This window comes from Clupea harengus, chromosome 1 (genome assembly GCF_900700415.2).
Source record: "Clupea harengus chromosome 1, Ch_v2.0.2, whole genome shotgun sequence".
NCBI lineage: Eukaryota > Metazoa > Chordata > Actinopteri > Clupeiformes > Clupeidae > Clupea > Clupea harengus.
Genome location: NC_045152.1, coordinates 26188315 through 26205934, shown reverse-complemented (window position 1 = coordinate 26205934; position 17620 = coordinate 26188315). Strand labels below are relative to the sequence as shown.

Sequence of the window (17620 nt, the reverse complement as noted above, 5' to 3'; positions counted from 1 at the left end):
AGTACACGTTCCAGTACAAGTGTCAGTTTGGATGCACTTCTGGAATTGTTAGCTCATAATTGTAATTATGATGGAAGAGTTCATATTGAAATGTGGGATATATGAGATGTCAGAATGAGAATCATGCCAAGGTCTGAGTACATGAATAAAAATGAGATGTTTTTATTTATTTTCCATTACAGTAATTCATGCGTGTTGACTGAGTGGAAGAGAGGATGATGAGTAATTATTTAATAAGTATGCCAGTAATTACATCATGAACATGAAAACTGACCTATAGCATTCAATAAGTCACGTCATATTTCCATATTTATTTATTTGTATTGCCTTCTTCTCTGCGTAAGAATGACTTCACAGATTCACACGTTTTTTCAGAGTTTTTTTTTAGGGTGTCCTCTAAGAACGTAGCCAGTTGAAAGCGGGTGAAGTGGGTGGGCACAGACCTCTTCCTTTATCCCAAAGTATATATGGAAACGGACTTCTTTCAAACCGAGTTTTCTTGGGAGGAGAGATGACTGTTCGAAATATGAGACCTCAGACAGCGATGAAAATATACATGGTGAGTGCTGTCCACGTACTTGTTTCGTCTTTGCGCAATTTTGTACACGGAGCTCGTGAATTCGAAAACACTTTACCTATGCTGTGAAAGCCACTATCGCTTCACGCGAGGACTGGTGTATGATGCGGATGAAAGCGCTGAGCACTGGTCCCCCCTGTGCATTTTGTGGAGAAAAAAAGAAGAGGGCTACGCTGTAGCTGTTACCTTTGGGAATACAGTCACTTAGTCTGCTGAAGGAGGTCATTTTAAAAACATTATGAGTTATGTCATTGTGGAAGCGAATGAAAGCGCTTGACGAGTCATTATTTCGCTCTCCTCCAAACTGTCTTATATTTGCCTGTCATTTTAATTCAATTGAATGAAAAATCGCGAAGAACCCGCTACTGAAGAGGCGAGAAAGGTGTCGAAATGCCACATTTGAAGACAGTTCACGTCTTCATTGGATTTTCTGTCAGTGGCTTACCGCTGGGAGATATGATAAGAGTCATAGTGCCAGTCATCTCAGAACATGCGTACAGTCTATACAGTCGTTTGAGTGGCTTTAAACACATGTGGAACTTATTACAGGTTTATTCCCGATGTCAGGAAGCCCTACAAATAACACGCTAAAATTCGGTCAAATATCCTGAAAACGGGTTCATGATAGCTGCACTACAGCATACGCGTTTCTATTTTATTCCAGAGACGACAACGAGAAATAACTGAGTCTACTTTGTGTAGGTGAAAACACGTTCAAATAATGAAATAACAGATAGTCTCATCTCATTTACAAGGTTCGCTCTACAAAGAGTCCGCACCTGCATTCTTCCATAGACTAATACCCGCTGAAAAGACCAGTTGTTTCCCATCATATGCTTTGCATGTTGCTCAAGCTGGCCGCTATCCTGTATTTGCATGCATCTGTGTTTTGATATGTATCTAACTACATGCTCAAGCATGATTTTTGGACTTTACATATGATTTTGTTTTCAAAACGCTTTGAATAGACATATGTTTGATGCCATCACACATTAGGTCCAGGCTGCTTACAGAGTGATCGGGGTCACCCATGAAACCGTTGCTGATCAGTTGTCAGTTATCACTTTTCAAAATCTCCAGTCTTTGTTCTTTTCCGACGGAGCAGGTGGGGGCAGCTGCACTTCCCTAATTCTGACTCTACTGCCATAGCCAATGCAGTGAATCTCCCTTGAACGAGTTCAGCAAACTAGATAAGCGCTGTTTTCCATCCAACGGTGGGTTTGACATACAGTTGTGATACATTGTGTATGAAGTTAACGTTTGTTTAGTTTGCCCTAATGGGAAGTGGGGGCATGAACTTCCTCATTTGTCACTGTCAACGTTAGTTTGGGCCTACTTGCCAAAAATCAGTGTAGTGTTTTGTTTTGGATTGATACTAATAACTGCTAATAATAGTTGCCCCGGTTAAGAGTCTTTCTCGTCCACTTACATTTCATTCATCTGTCTGAATTACAGCACCTGGCACAGTACAAGTTGTATTTTGCGTATATTTTTTAAGACATTACAGCTCGTGTATTTTCATAAAATTGAAAATCCCTTCCATTTATTCCAAAAGCATAGATCAGTTGCGGTAATTAACTCTGTTAACTCAGGCATTACAAAAGATACAATAAACATTGAATCAGACTTTAAAACATAATTTAGCTGATAACTCCCCTCTAATATCCCTAGTGAATATTAATAAGAACATTATTAAAAGCATAGGGTTGTAAAATGTTTGACTAATGCACCCAGTAGACTTTTCTCACCTTTATAAAAAAAATTCTGAATGTAACAGTTTCTTATCATAATGCCTCCTTTCACTTTACAGCAGGTCAGGTAAACAGAAAGACTGTAGGTGGGCTTGTGAACTTCTGTGATCCTGTCTTTGAAAGCTTGGCTTGTGTACATAATGTGCTCTCTCTCTCGGTCTCTCATCTGCATGCTGTTTGAAGTCTTGATGGCTTTATGATGATGATGGAGACAGAGCTGCAGTTGTCTGATGCCAGGCCTCCCAGGCGATGTCTGCTGGGCCTCCAGGCAAGGAGAACATCACAGAAATCACGGAGATCTAAGTTTAGCAGTGGTCTCAGCAGAGAAATGCAGTCTGTTTTGAACGGTGATCGTAGCCTGAATGGTGATGTGTGTCTGAATGTTGATGTGTGCCTGTATGCTGATGTGTGTAGTGTCTGTCAGCATCTGTCAACTGGCTTAGTTTGAGCAAAACTGGAAGTCTGTTCCACTGTTTGTGCCTTTTGCTCTGTGAACCTGTAGTGGCAGTAATAGCTGCAACCAACTGTCTGTATGGGGGAAAATGGTCTGTACTAAGTCTGGTGGTTTAAGATGATGTCTTTGTTTAGGAGTGCTGGAAGTGGTGATGTCTGTGTTAAGTTGTTGTGGAAGTCTGAGTAATGGCCCGCGCCTGTGTGGCCTCTGGTCCGTCATGCAGAGGATGCTCATTTGTCTTCCTGATAGTCTCTGCACATGCAGTGCACAGATTTCGGAGACTTCAGAGATTTAACTCGCTGTTCCTGGATCAGACCTTTGAGCAAAATGCTTTGGTCCGTATGCCATTACACATGACAATCACTAGTTGTAATTAGACTCTCTACACTAGAAAACCTTCCATGTCAGCGGTGCCAGTTAGATTGAAACAATTGACTCTAGAGTTTTTCAGGACTTCTCTCCCGGTTTATGTACATTTGAAATCAAACTATGGCTAATGATCCAAAGTGATGTGTGGCTTTGAAAGTCTTGTTGACTGCCTCCTTAATTTATATTGCCATGGTCCCATGGAAGCCATGTAGTCACTGCTTTGAGTTTCTGTTTTTAATGTTTAGAAATCTTGTAACACGCCTTTGGCTTTAGAACAACATGCAACCGTACGTTTGACAGAGATGAATGCAACATACCTTGAAATCAAACGTTTGAATTTTTTGCTGGCGACAGGCCACAAGAGTCATCCTTTGTGAGTTTCCTTCAGATCATTTGAATGGTGCAATTATGGTCGTCAGAGGCCCTATACAGCCATATAATTATGGTCTAGAGCGCTGAACAGTATGTCATCAAATGGCAGCATCCCACTGAACACTGAAAAGGCTAAAAGTTCAATGGCTTTTCCACCCTCTTTATTCCTCTTCCTATGGCATTCCCCCACAGTGAAACACATTTGAGGACTTAATGATTTCCTCCAAAAATTCGTGCCACCTGCCATGGAGAACATGAGTGATGTTTGGTCTGGGAACCCGCTCAGACTTTCAGCCACTGTCAGTCACATCCTCCATCCTCGTGTGAAGTATGCGCGTCTGAGCGCATGCCAAGATAAGTCACTCCAGGGCAACTGGGAGATCCGGAAAACACGCCGTTCCGTTTGCCGTTATTGTTGTTGTTTTGTTATGGCAGCCGAGTTTCGGGGAAATCCACCACTCCACAGGCCAAGGGACCCAGAATCCTGTGTATTCCTTGTCGTGACCAGACGACAAATTAACTCTGGCCTCATCAAGCGTCACCTGTGTGTGACTGAAACAAATCTCCACCCAGTCCTAACACAGTTGTTAAACATACACAGATTTACTGGATTTACAGCTGGTTAACATTCCAGTTCTACATTAAGCAAATATTAACACCAAATGGTATGTTTACTCTGTAGGGGTGTGTAGGGCAGGGTGGTAGTGATGCTGTTTGCCACATGTTGCCCTAGTGGTGTCGTGTGTCTCCTGGAGTCAAGGTCATTCCTGGCCTTTATTCCCTGGTGCCCCACATCTCACTCTTATATCTCATGTCACCTCACATCTCACTCTTATATCTCATGTCATCCCACATCTCACTCTTATATCTCATGTCACCTCACATCTCACTCTTATATATCTCATGTCATCTCACAACTCACTCTTATATATCTCATGTCATCTCACAACTCACTCTTATATCTCATGTCATCCCTCTCCTCAGCTCCTCACTGCTTCGATTGCCTGGGCCATCCATGATGTGCAGTCCCATCAGTACCAACATCGAGATCCGGTGACGTTCGAGCTGCACCTGTGCGACCAATGCCCACCAGGCACTGCTGTCAAGCGCCACTGCGGTGCCCACGGCCCCACTGAGTGCAGCCCTTGCCCGGAGAGGCACTTTGCGGAGCAGTGGCACTGGGGGGAGAGCTGCCAGTACTGCACCGCTGTCTGCAAGGAGAAGCAGCTGGTGCGGCAGGAGTGCAACAGCACCCACGACCAGGTGTGCGAGTGCGTGCCAGGCTACCACCTGGTGGTGGAGTTCTGTGTGCGCCACACAGCGTGCCTGCCTGGCAGTGGAGTCGTAGCCCTGGGTGAGTGTGCTTGACTGTCTCCCTCCTCAGTCCCACTGTCCTCAGCAGGTGTATGCCCCTCTCGAATTCTTGCAGGGCCATCTGTGCACATTTCTCTCCTTTCCCAGACAGTTTCCCTGTCTGTCTATGCAAAAAAAAAAACTAAAAAGAAATCACAGAGTACAGCTGCATGCGAAAGCATCCGTTCTGTCAACTTCCCAAAAATCCAGTTTCATGCCTTGTAGAAACTACACCCGTACAATAACAGTGGGAATAACTAGTAACAATGTGCAAATATCACATGAGTGTTATCCCTGGCGTCCGCTGAGGGGGCCAGTGTGCTGGATATGTTTGCTTGGCTGGCGCTGAACAGGCCATACGTTGTGTGAGTGACAGGGCTGCGAGGCAGGGGGAGAGCCCTTGACGAAGGCGCAGGGGTAATAACTTCTCTGGCAGAGGCCAGCGGCAGTGAGTGACAGCATCATTCATCACGGCGGCGGTAGCCGGGCTCGGCTCGGCTGGCCGTGATCGCCGGGACTCCTCCCGCTCGTCCAGGGCCGGGGTCGTTCAGGAGAGAAGCAGGATCCAATCTGCTGTGGCGGTTAAATTTGCATGTTTGTTTTTCGAGATTCTTTCCTCCCCACTTTTAATCAGGCCGCACTTCATCCCATGGCCTGCTGCGGGTGAAGTGCTCGCCCATCCAAAAGCTATGGACTGCGTCCAAGGGGGTATTTCCCCGGCCAAACCCTTCCCATCAACAGTCTGCTACGTCTCCATAACAGATGAGGAATAGTGGTTCTTTGTGACACGTTGTCATCTCCCTCAAACTCTTGCTTTTCCACAGTTATATGGGAATTACACCTTTAGTTTTCTTACATAATGTGTAATAACAGACACTACTAGGTATGTCCGATATGTGAAAAAATACGGCTTTATAAAGACTGAGAAATTTAGACGAGAGAGAGATTTATATATGTAAAATTAATGTTATAATTTCCTTTGGACCTGTGTAGGATTTTTTTTTAAATCACTCAAGCCATTCAAATTCATAGTATGCAGTCACCAGAAGATGGCAATATAGTTCATGATCAAGGAGTGCATTCTAATTTATTGAAAGACAGATAGATAGATAGATAGATAGAGAAATAGAGAAACCGAAAGACAGACAGGCTGACACTGATTGATAGATTACTGTAAGAGCACTTATCACCAATAATATAAATTGTAAAACATCAATAGCCTAATCTATGCTTTCAAATGAAAAGTCCATATAAACTATATGAACTCTTTAAGTAATATCAGTTTTCACAAAGAGGAAAACCTTGTCAGTTTTCTTCATTGGCTATTTTTATATTCTGAGTGTGTAATTATAAAGAATTCTATTAATAGTACGAAAAGGGTGTGCTTCTGTGTAGTAAGTCATGTGGCCCTGAATGAATGAAGAGAACCAAGAGACCCTGACCTTTCTGAGGCCGCTGTCAGGAGGTTTCTGTTCCTGATCATCTGACTGTCATCACTGAAACCTCAAGCCATATGTCTGATTACTGAAAAAGACCACCATTAACTGCACATCCACTCCCACAGTTATCAGAGCTAAATGTGGTTCAGTCGGTGGTCTTTATAGAATTTATTTTTTCGGCCGGTGCCAAAAGCTCAGGAAAGTCTTCTTCGCGGGCGGATCATTTGTCTGCCCATCATGAAAACATTTCCAATTCAGACCACCTGGAAATAATTCAGAGACCCTTCATATTCTATAGAGGATGCAGACAGACATCCATTATAATTTGTGTGTATGTCAACTCCTAAAATTGTACTTTTAACCTCTCGACTTAACTACATTGAGTGGGGCTACATTTCAACATAATGACAAAATTTAATGCAGATTTGAATGCTGCTGAAATAAAAATAAAAAAATTGTGTTGAACTGAATATGGAGCTTTCTTGCTTTTTTATCTCTCAATTATTACATTTCAAGTGAAGCCTTAGTCTGACTGTGTGTGTGTGTGTATTTATGTGTGTCCAGGCACTCCAGCCTTAGTCTGACCGTGTGTGTGTGTGTATTTATGTGTGTCCAGGTACGCCAGAGAGCGACACGGTGTGTCAGACGTGCCCCGATGGCTATTATTCCAGCGTGGCGTCGGCAACAGAGCTCTGCGTCCCCCAGCGCAACTGCAGCCAGCTGGGCTTCAAGACCCAACAGCGCGGCACCAGCGCACAGGATGTGGTGTGTGAGAACGAAGCAGTAGTCTCCACAGAGTGCACCACCCACGACATGCAGTGCCACACAGGTGAGCCCAGCACCCAGACCGTGCCATAACCACCATGACGGCACCACTATTCAGAGGCCAGAGTAGGCCGAGGTTGGTTAGATGACATCTAACAGAAGGCATCATCAAGTCAAGTTTACAACTGACGGCTGTCACAGTGGACTTAGACCTATCTAAATGAATGATCCCCCTGCAACCTTCGACATGCACCCACTGTCATATGAGAGCTAGGATGCCATACAGTGGTTGTAACATATGACTTGAACTGCGGCAGTCCCCAAAATGGTTTTCTGATATACTCAACTTGTGTGAAAACAATAGAATCTTTCAGTGTGAGAATTGTTCTGGCAGGGTCTTTGTTTTGTACAAAAAGCATAGCTCACAGTCTACAGCATAAGACATATGCAGGATATTTAGGAAATCATATGTGGTCTCTGTGCTGTAATAAATGAGATTCAGTCAGAACACAGCTGAAATTCTACATTCATAAGCTTGCTTGAAGCTATTGATTGTAGTAAATAATACAAATGATAAATAAATAAATCACACAGTGCATTCAGCCTGTCCAATGGAACACATGGAACACATTTTGAAAAATGAATGTGGGGCCGTTATCCGTTGTGCAAATTGATATGTTTTTCAGTTGTACATTTTATCGTTCTTCTGGCATGCCGTCTTGATGAAAGAGGGTTCATGGTGAGCAGTATTGGGCATAGACAGACAGGACTGCTCTCAGGTGGGCTCTTTATCACCACAGCAGGATTGTAGGTTTTATAAGTATGTGTATTTAGAAAGGCACTATATTACATAAGAGGGAATGCTGTTATATTGGATATCAGTACTGCTGTTATTCTGTAGTAGTCCTGAGGCTGCGGACTGAGTGCCAAAGGCAATTACAATTATTCTCATATTCAAGTATGAGCTTGATATGGGTTTTATTCTGCAGCTCTGGAAACAGGGCATTATGTTTGACATAGTAGATTGAGATTTTCCTTCCCTTCAACATTCCTTGAAATTTGGGCAAAATAGTTATTTTGTCAAGCATCACAAATAGACAAATGAACAAGGCCACTCTCTTAAGTCTGCCCTGTAAAGTGGAGCCCTCATGGAATATATTTTGAACAATGAAATTGTAACTGTAACTATAACTGTCATAAAATGATTTTATGCTGCTATTAGAGATATTAGTAAGAATCTGATCTGCTGCGGAGAAAGCATCCGCACTTTACTTTTGAGAGAAAGGGAAAGTACAAGGAGGATACTTCATCCAGTTCACTCAAGACAGGAATGGACAGCTGTTAGGACCCATGAGGAAATGTTTAAATGGTGACATCATATCCTAAGACGACCAGAAAGGAAACTGAGTCATATTGATGGCAACCTAAGGAATTACTTCTGGACGAGGGTGCATACTTAAGTATTAAATGGTGCTAACACAGTCACTCAACAAGGACATATTACTCATTTTGAAGAAATGAGTTGTGTTCTCTCTCTCTCTCTCACACACACACACACACACACACACACACACACACACACACACACACACACACACACACACACGCACGCACACACACGTGCACACAAGCACACACACACACACACACACACACAATTACTTCCTTCACCAGTATGAAATACCTTGACATTTTTGGATGTGAAAGATCCGGTACATTAAACAGAAAAGTGAGGAACTCAGAATGTTTCTGAGAGGGAAATATGGTCTTGCTGGATGTTTCATTTGTGTTTCTGGGAAATGGTTAGCATTGTACAGTATGTTTGTTCCAGCTTTGTCTCATTTGAGGCATCATTGACAGAAAGCATCAGGCACGGTGCAGAACTGAATCATGTGTTGATAATTTGCAATAGCTTATCCAGAACATATGAAAGTGAGTTAGTCTGGGTGTTTCTCCTTTGAAAGCGTGGTGGTCTAAAGTTATTTATCACTGTTACTCACATTTTACTCAGTTTAACAATCAGCTCTGTAGTTAATTAGGATGGAGGATGTTTGTGTTAATTACTGATAAAACCATGACTACCTGACTGTCATTTTAAAAGAATTTCCGCACTTTGCCGAGATGATAGAAGCTGTTTAAGAGAAAATAGAACTACCCTCTCTACCCTTATAGTGATGAAAAGAAAGCATTTTACCAACTGTGTAGCCCCATTTAAAGGTTCTGTAAAAGCCATTTGCTACTGGCTTGTATAAAGGGTTCTTTTACACAATAAAATTTACAGCAACAATGTTGGACCACTTTTAGGGGTGTAGGGTGTATTCTTTGGTTTCCCACCAAAAAATGTGCTTTTGATTCATGCATGTCTGGTCATGTTGTTTTTGGGACCTTCGGTCTTATCTAGAGCTTTTGCCTGGAAACTTTGCTCAACCTATACACTAGAGAGACATAGAATATGCCGTCAAACGTACTATTCACTTCATATAGATAAACCACAACACCCATATGAAACATATTTAACATACCGCATAGATCAAATCTATAGATTTGATCTATGCGGTATGCGATATATATCATACATTGTAATCACACTGTAAATCAGTGGCGGGTGGTGTTGGTGGACCATCCCAGTGCTCTGTACTGACTAATGAAGCTTCTATCATAGAGATTGTTACTGAATGGTGATGTAGCAAGGACAGCGTGTGCTATAGTGTTTCAGGAGCTCAGCTCATAAAGCAAAGTCCTGGGTTCAGTACCCAAGGAGCACACACACTGACAACAGGGTTTTTCTGCACTGTACTGTGTAATTACTTTGTAGAAAAGTATCGGCTAAATGAACGCATGTAATGTCTGCTAAATGTAAAGTCATCTTGACAGTTTATCTAAATTGTTGCCAAAAGTTCACAGTATCACATCCATATAAGATAGAAGGGATATCACGTCTTTTTAAAAGGCTGAAAGTGTGTGTAATGCACTATAATCTCTTGAAAGAAGAGATGACAAATCTCTCGCTCATCTTGCAGTCCTTATTTATGGTGTTCGAGAGCTTTCCGGTGGTACAAGTTGAACCTTTCCAATAGGGATTAGTATTAATTTGAAGGATTGCTGACAGTCTGTGCCGAATCTGCCCAGTGTGACTAAAATAGTTGACAGGAAAAATGATACCCTAGCCCAGACACATTGTCTAAAGTCATTAATCTCTCTCTCCCTCTCCCTCTCTCTCTCTTTCCCTCCCTCTCTCCTCTCCCTCTCAGACACCCTGCTGTGTGAGGAGGCCATCTTCCAGTTCCTGGCATCCCCGCGCCTGGCGTCCATTCCCCTGGATCGTCTGCTGGAGAGCCTGCCCGGGCGGCGCGTGGACTGGAAGAGCGTGGAGAGGTTGAAGAAGGCCTGCAGCCCGCAGCAGCAGCTCCTGCAGCTCCTCCGGCTCTGGAGGGAACAGAACAAGGACCAGGACAAGCTCTTCAGCATCATCCAAGGTCCGACTTAGACTCCTCTCCCTCTGCCCCAGTGGGCTCCCCCTCACATCCCCGCCGTGTGGTTGTTGTTGTGAGGTGCATGACGGTGGCCTGCTCACTGCCTAGTTGTGGGTTTGACTGACTTGTGCTGTTGAATCTATAAGATGGTTTTATGACAGGATGATGGGTAGAGAGACCTAAAAAAGAAGGCACTTGTGAGCCTTGTGTGCTTTACCCTTCAGGTAATTTATTTTGTTGGTGTAAAACATTTTTGCGCCATATTTGAATACTACTCTCTTTAAAATGTGTTGTACTGAGTTTCGCATTCACTTTCATGAGCTAATAATGACTCGGTTGTGTAGTTTTGAATGTTCCCTTTTCTTCCATGTAAGTAGCCAACAAATTACTCAGTAAACAGACACACTTAACAGAGAACTGAAATCCCCTGTAAGAACTTGGGGATCTTTTTAAAGAGTTCAACAGAAATGTTTTCTTGGAAAAAGAGCTCTCTTGAGCGGTCCTCTACACTCAAAAAGAAAGACTCGTAGAGGCCAGCAGCTTAGAAAAAAAATTATCCTTTTCTGACCAGCATACCGTGGCACCATTAGTATGTTTTTGTTCTTTTTAACACAACTGTTTCAGATTAGCAGAAGCATAACGGCTGCTATAGGTGCTGATCTCCATGTCCTGCTTTATGAATTGTCCCTCCGAGGGTCTTCAAAGCACAGGGTTCAGTTTCCAAGAAGTCCGTATTTCCCTCTTTGTGGAGTCTGCCTCTCTCTTATAGTAACCCACAAAGCAATGCAGAGCAAGAAAATGTCAAGCTGACTGACCATAACCATATGACTCTGGGATTACTGTAAAGGGTACGGTTCTGTGGGCCCATACCAATAATAGCATCACACACAGTAGTCTTGTCAATACGTCATGAGGGACATTCAGAAAATACACAATTAAATAAAGAATTACACAAATGCTACAGGTTCATTCATTTAAATGCTTTAGATTATCCATATATACATACTTAAATACTTTAAAAGGTTGAGTGTTTGTGGCCATCTTTATGTTTGGTGAGCACACAGGCATAATTGTAAGAACTCTTTATTACATATATTTAAAACCTGAGGTAGATATATGCAGCTTGTTGTAAGACTTCAACCTGATTCAAAGCCACAAAAGGCCTACTGGTAAATACCTCCAGCCTCTCCAGTCAGGCACTTCAGGGCATGTACTGTGTGGGACATAATGCAGAACACTGACATACTGAAATACATTTCTGCCTCAGCATTGTTTTTAGGAAAAAGAATTGTACATTTTAGTACAGTTTTTTGTGCATAATGTGTATAGGTACAGAGAACAGGTAAATGCAAAGATCTGCATCAGTACATTGTGTGCATTGATGTGAGCTCTGTCCATAACACTGAATGTGTACGTTCTCCTGTTTCCTGCCCCAGGAGTGAACGTCTGCGAGAGGAAGGTGTTGCGTTGCGCCGGCCTGAAGAATCTGACCCTGGGCGACCTGCTGGCAGTGACGCACAGCCTGCCCGGCGTGCGCGTGAGCGAGGAGGAGGTGCGCACGCTGGTGGTCTCCTGCTCCTCGCAGCAGCACATCCTGCAGCTGCTGCACCTGTGGAAGAGCCGCAACAGCGAGCGCGACGTGGGCAAGGCTCTGGCTCAGGGCCAGCGGAGGCTCCGGGGCCAGGGCGTCTCCAAGCGCCTCCTCAAGAGCCTCAAGCGCATCGCCCGCATCATCGGGGCCTCCACGATGTACCGGCTGTACGAGAAGATGTTCTTCAACATGATTCAGGACAGCACGTGCTTTAAATCCAAAGCCTATAACGACTAGGCCCTGACCAGAGTTCCATATGCAGAATTATTTAAAAGAAGTTGTACATAGTTAAATGACAAAGGAAGGGAAGGGTGGGTGTGTATTTAGAGTGGGGTTGGGGATTTGACGTGAGGACAGAAAAGAGGGGGGTTATTCCTCTTCTTTTTAATGTTTCCCTTTTTTTTGGTTTGGACTGCTCAGCTCTTGCAAAATAGTAACTTTTACGGAATTCTGTTCAAATGCAAACAGATATTAGTTGACATGAATGTACAGTAAAGTGGAGTGCAATTATTATTTTTTTGTTTATTTAAGTTGTTTTTTTTTACCGGAAAGTTCTAGAGGCTTGTGTGTGTGTATTTGTCAGGAGGCTGGACTCTGAATGCTGCAAGTCACACATCAACGTGTGTGCTTTTCAACCCAGTTTTTGTCTGTTCATTGTGTACTTGATTTTTTTTAACGTGAGGTGATTTAAATTAATTTGTATAATTTGTACTATGTTTCACAGAATCAGAGGTTTATGCCATATGATGTATTTGGCAGTCTGAATGTATACAGTATATGGTGACACCATTTGAAGACATGAAATCCATAATCCTTTATCAGAAATGTTTCTGTTGTGCTGATGGTCTCTGTGAAATGGCATTTTGAGCAAGTTGTGACACAGTCTCCTTCTTTTGGAAACAGACTGGAAAGCAAATCTATCACATGACATTTGAACTTATGTTTTGTTTTTGTAAATGCCTGGTAATGTTAATATTTGATCACTTAAATTAAATGTGTACTGACTATTTTAGAGAGTTTCCCAAATGTAATTTTATTCATTTAGGATTAATATTAGCTCAACCACTGAGAACAAAAGAAGGTGGAGGGTAGGGAGATGATGGCTGTTCCCTGAAGGAGGGTAGTCAAGGTATCCTACGCAAAAAAAACAAGCTTCTGGGAGAATCTTGTTTCCTCTTCACCTATGAATAAAGGGAACCGTCTCTCTGGTCAGCAGCACAGTGTGGCTACTGGTGAGTCATGGCGCTAGTTGAATGTGGTGGAGCGTGTGACAGGAAAGTAAGGGGTAGACCCGAGGTGACACAGTGGCCAGACATCCCGGGGAGTTGATGAGTCACGCTCTCGGGCTGAGTGCTTCTCTCTTAAGTCTTTATTGAGTGATGGAATGGAGTTGGAGAGGTGTGTGAGCATAGGCTGGTTGACTGGCACAGCTCAATTTGGACATTTCGGCAGCTGGAACATTTGGTGCACAAAATACTACGCTAATTCTCGCTAAAAAACAAATGCAGCGGACATCGGTGATTGGTTAAACATCAATTTTCAAAGACCGAATGTGAACAGTATTGGTCATGTCCTTCTGGAAATATTTCTGAAGAAATAACATTTATTTGAGGTCTGGATCAGTGGGACAATGCAACTGGACTGTAGCTTGTCTCTTCCCTGAAAATCATGCACCATCAAGCCCTTCAGTCCTCCCCTAAATAGTCTCCACCTCTCCTTTTTCAATAAAGCCATGAACCATTCCATGAGCATGCTAGCTTTATTGGGCTGCAACACCATGCTGGTTGACCCTTCTTCACAAGCAAAACAAGGTTAACTGGTAGAAACACCCCAAAACCAGCAGGAGAAGGGGAGGTTCCAGACACTCCAGTAAGGTGCTTTTGTGTTATTAGCTGGCTAGGCATGTGACTTTGTTGACTGATAAGGAAATTTAAGTAGTCTACAATTTCATGTTAGCTAAAATAGAATGTAGAATACTATCTCCCTTCCTGAATCTTAGCCACAGCTTTACAAACTTGTCACTCACACATGTGCTGTTTTCTATTTGAATCAGCTTCACTTGGCTCCACTGACCTTACAAGGCAGTGGATAGAGGAGACTGACAATTGTGTGAAATGGTTAGTCAATCTTAGGACACGATCTGATTCTCACCCAATCTGAGACAAAAAAAAAAGCAACAAATACACCCAAGAATGTCATTATGTTTTCATATGACCTTATCAGTGATCAGACAACACAGTCTGACTAGCTTCCATTTGCATTACTCTTTAAGTGGCAATGTCAGTAACACACTTTTCTGCACTTGGGAAACCAAGTCAAAAACGTTAGATCTGTTCACGCCCTTCTGCAGATAGAAGTGTGGTGAAATGCTTAATCTTTAGGTCTGTCTTTTATGTCCTTTGGTTTTAACGTGACCTTGTCCCCTGGGAGGGTAGCCAGTGATCAGTGTCACACACTGATCCCTTTGTCAGTGCTGCTTAATCTCAGATTGGAACATTTCTCGACTGGATGGAGCCAGCTCTAGGCAACGATAGCCATCATGCAAAATGGTTTTTGGATGGAGTGCAATCGTGTCTCTTGCTTGTCACGTTCAGTGGAGTGGTGACTGTTTTGAGTGTCCTGTGAGGATGTGTTGTAATCTGATGGTGCCATGCCTGCTGCTTCCCGCTCATGGGTCAATATGCCATACCTGTCTTGTATATGATTTACAGAATTAAAGATTTCAAGAGTGCAAACCTATCAACACAACTTTGCAACTGCCATTTGCAGTACGTGTCGGAGACATAAACCACAGACATCTGCCTGAAAGACACCTTTGACCTTTAAGGCTTATTTGTTATCGTTATTGTAATTCTCCAGAGGAAGTAAAGACACATCCACATTTTTGTTCTCACGAGTGTCTCTGCAAAAGGAAAGGTGAGGGTATCGTTTGACCTTTCCATGGAATTGAATACACCCTATCTGGAAGGATATTTGAATTCAAACACAGGTGTTGATATGGAATGCAGGCTGTTTCTCTAAAATGTCACAATGCATTTGAATTAAGTCATCAGTGGAATGAAAATGGAATTAACTGTAGTAGATACAAATGGGATGTTTGTCAACTACATATGACTACATGTATACCATATTGCACATAATAGGAATGTTTGGGAATTGTATGTCTTTGTATCCATAAAGTTATGTTTTATAGTATATTTTATCATTTGAATTACAATTTATGTACTGTAATCATTAATAATCATTATTTTAATGTTTTATACCACAAACCATAACAGTTTGTTTTGTTTCTCTATGGAAACATGGAGAATACCAAATGCAAATATGCAACTATGCACGCACACAGACACGTCCAGATCTACCCACACCACCCACACACCACGCGTACAAACAAATTGAAAGACGAAAGAGGAAATCATAGTTCCCCCAACTAAAAATAGGCCTATAGGCACCATAAAAGACCTTTCAGGTTTCCCGCTTCTTCTGACAGAGCAACATCTGAAAATGGTGAGTTGACATGATACTATGCTGTAGCATTTCTCTGGTAACACAGAAAAATTGTCTCTAACAGAACCAAAAGTAGCAAGCAACAGTATCAGGTAGTTCTGGTAATGTGAACCTATTGCAGCAGATGCAGATGTATGTATATTTGCCTGATGAAGATTGAATCTCTGCTTTAATCTTTACTTCTGTTATAAGTCGATTAAGATGGAGAAAAGCATAACTGTAGGCTATAGTAGTGACAAACAAGTCTCATTGATATTTGTGGTTTCAAAAGGACGTCAAATGTGTTAAAGACCACTTACAATGCGTATTTCCTTTCAGTAATTGAATACTAGTATAGTAACTGTAGGTAATATATAATATATAATAATATGTATATAATAATATGTGTGATATTTAAGGTACAGACATCTCATCCACAGCCTCAGCACACACTGGCACTGGTGGTGGCTTGTGCCTCGTTCGTCAGCGTCACCTCAGAGCTACTCACCTTCCAGCACACAGACCTCGTGAGCGGTGAGGTGCTGCTTTGCGACCGATGTCCCGCCGGCTTCTACATGAGGGCTCCCTGCACACCTCACCAGCCAACCGTCTGCTCGCCGTGCCCCGTCAACCATTTCACACAATTCCACAACTACCTGCCCAAGTGCCTGTACTGCTCCACGTTCTGCGGCAGGCACCAGGTGGTGAAGCAGGAGTGCTCTGCGTTGAATGACCGGGTGTGTGAGTGCAAAGAGGGCCATCACATGCGTGCCGACTTCTGTGTTAAGCACAGGGACTGTCCCTCTGGACAAGGCATCAAACAGAGAGGTAAGCAAAGCGCTCCAATGTAAATGGGCCAGACATGATCTGTGTTATCACTGAGGTGTCAGGAATGTGAACTATTTTACACTCTTATGTATTCATAAAACAAAGACGTTTCCACAAATATGTCTTAATGTCTCTCTCCATGGTTGTAACTTGTCTGAATGTATTTTTAAAACAGGTACTCCAGTGCAGGACACAGAGTGTGAGACGTGTCCGCCAGGCACATTTTCGGCAGAGAAATCCTCCACTGCTGTCTGTGTCGCTCACAGCAGCTGTGCAGCCAGTGGACTAAGAGAAGCCTTAAAAGGTTCTGAATGGCATGACAACATTTGCATGTCCTGTAAAGAGCAGGAGGCCAAAGGTAGAGAAAACATTTTAGTCTCCCAAAAAAGTCTAACATAAAAAGTTTATAAAATGTCTAAACAGTGCAGCACATAATTCCGTATAACAAATATATGTAACTGAAATAAACCAAATATTGCATATGAATCCTTATTTATCTTATAGCTCTATACTCTAAACATTTCATTATTTTAACGTACTGTTGTCGTGTTATGTGGCTGCACAGCATAAGGAATGCGCTGATTCTGAAATTACTTCTCTGACTCTCTGTGGCAGGCACACTGGCTCCACTCAGGGGAATCCTCGCAGCCTTCCTCAGCCACGGGAAGCTGCGGCTGGGGAAGATGAGGAAGCTGGTGGGGCACGTCCTGGGGCAGAGAGTGGCGATGAAGAGGCACTCGGAGTACGCCAGGCTGCTGGCTGCCGTCGGCGAATGGGCCCAGGCGGAGCCAGAGGCCGGACTCAGGCGACTGCTCGACACCCTGAGAGGACTGAAGTACAACATGGCCGGCGATCTGGAGATCAAGATCAGTGAGATAGAAAAACAGATGAGACACTGTGAGTCTGCGGAGAAAAACTTAGTAGAGAGTAAAAATCAAGACACACGCACAGAAGACAGAGAAAACCGAATTAGTTTATAATTAAAATGTACCATTGGGCAAAATAACATACAAAAATGATATGACTGATAACATGAATAATATCAGGTACTTGAGAAAAATGTTATTGTATAGAAACATTTCATGTAGAATGCATCTTCAGTGTTTTATTTCAATTTAAATGGTTTTTTTTTCAGAAATAAATGTAGAGTGAATAAAAAGTA

The 17620-nt window shown here is 42.7% G+C and overlaps 2 protein-coding genes across 2 annotated transcripts; both read left to right on the top strand.

Moving 5' to 3' along the window:
• The first annotated feature begins 215 nt into the window (after positions 1-215).
• On the top strand, positions 216-14889 carry LOC105899265 (tumor necrosis factor receptor superfamily member 11B). Its single transcript, XM_031573637.2, has 5 exons — positions 216-559; positions 4508-4877; positions 6932-7144; positions 10332-10556; positions 11990-14889. Exons 1-5 carry the CDS (start codon positions 512-514, stop codon positions 12379-12381), a joined length of 1248 nt encoding a protein of 415 aa, XP_031429497.1. The 5' UTR covers positions 216-511; the 3' UTR covers positions 12382-14889.
• A 588-nt stretch (positions 14890-15477) lies between these two features.
• On the top strand, positions 15478-17620 carry LOC105899266 (tumor necrosis factor receptor superfamily member 6B-like). The gene is made up of 3 exons (XM_031573650.2): positions 15478-16458; positions 16634-16816; positions 17074-17620. Exons 1-3 carry the CDS (start codon positions 16020-16022, stop codon positions 17436-17438), a joined length of 987 nt encoding a protein of 328 aa, XP_031429510.1. The 5' UTR covers positions 15478-16019; the 3' UTR covers positions 17439-17620.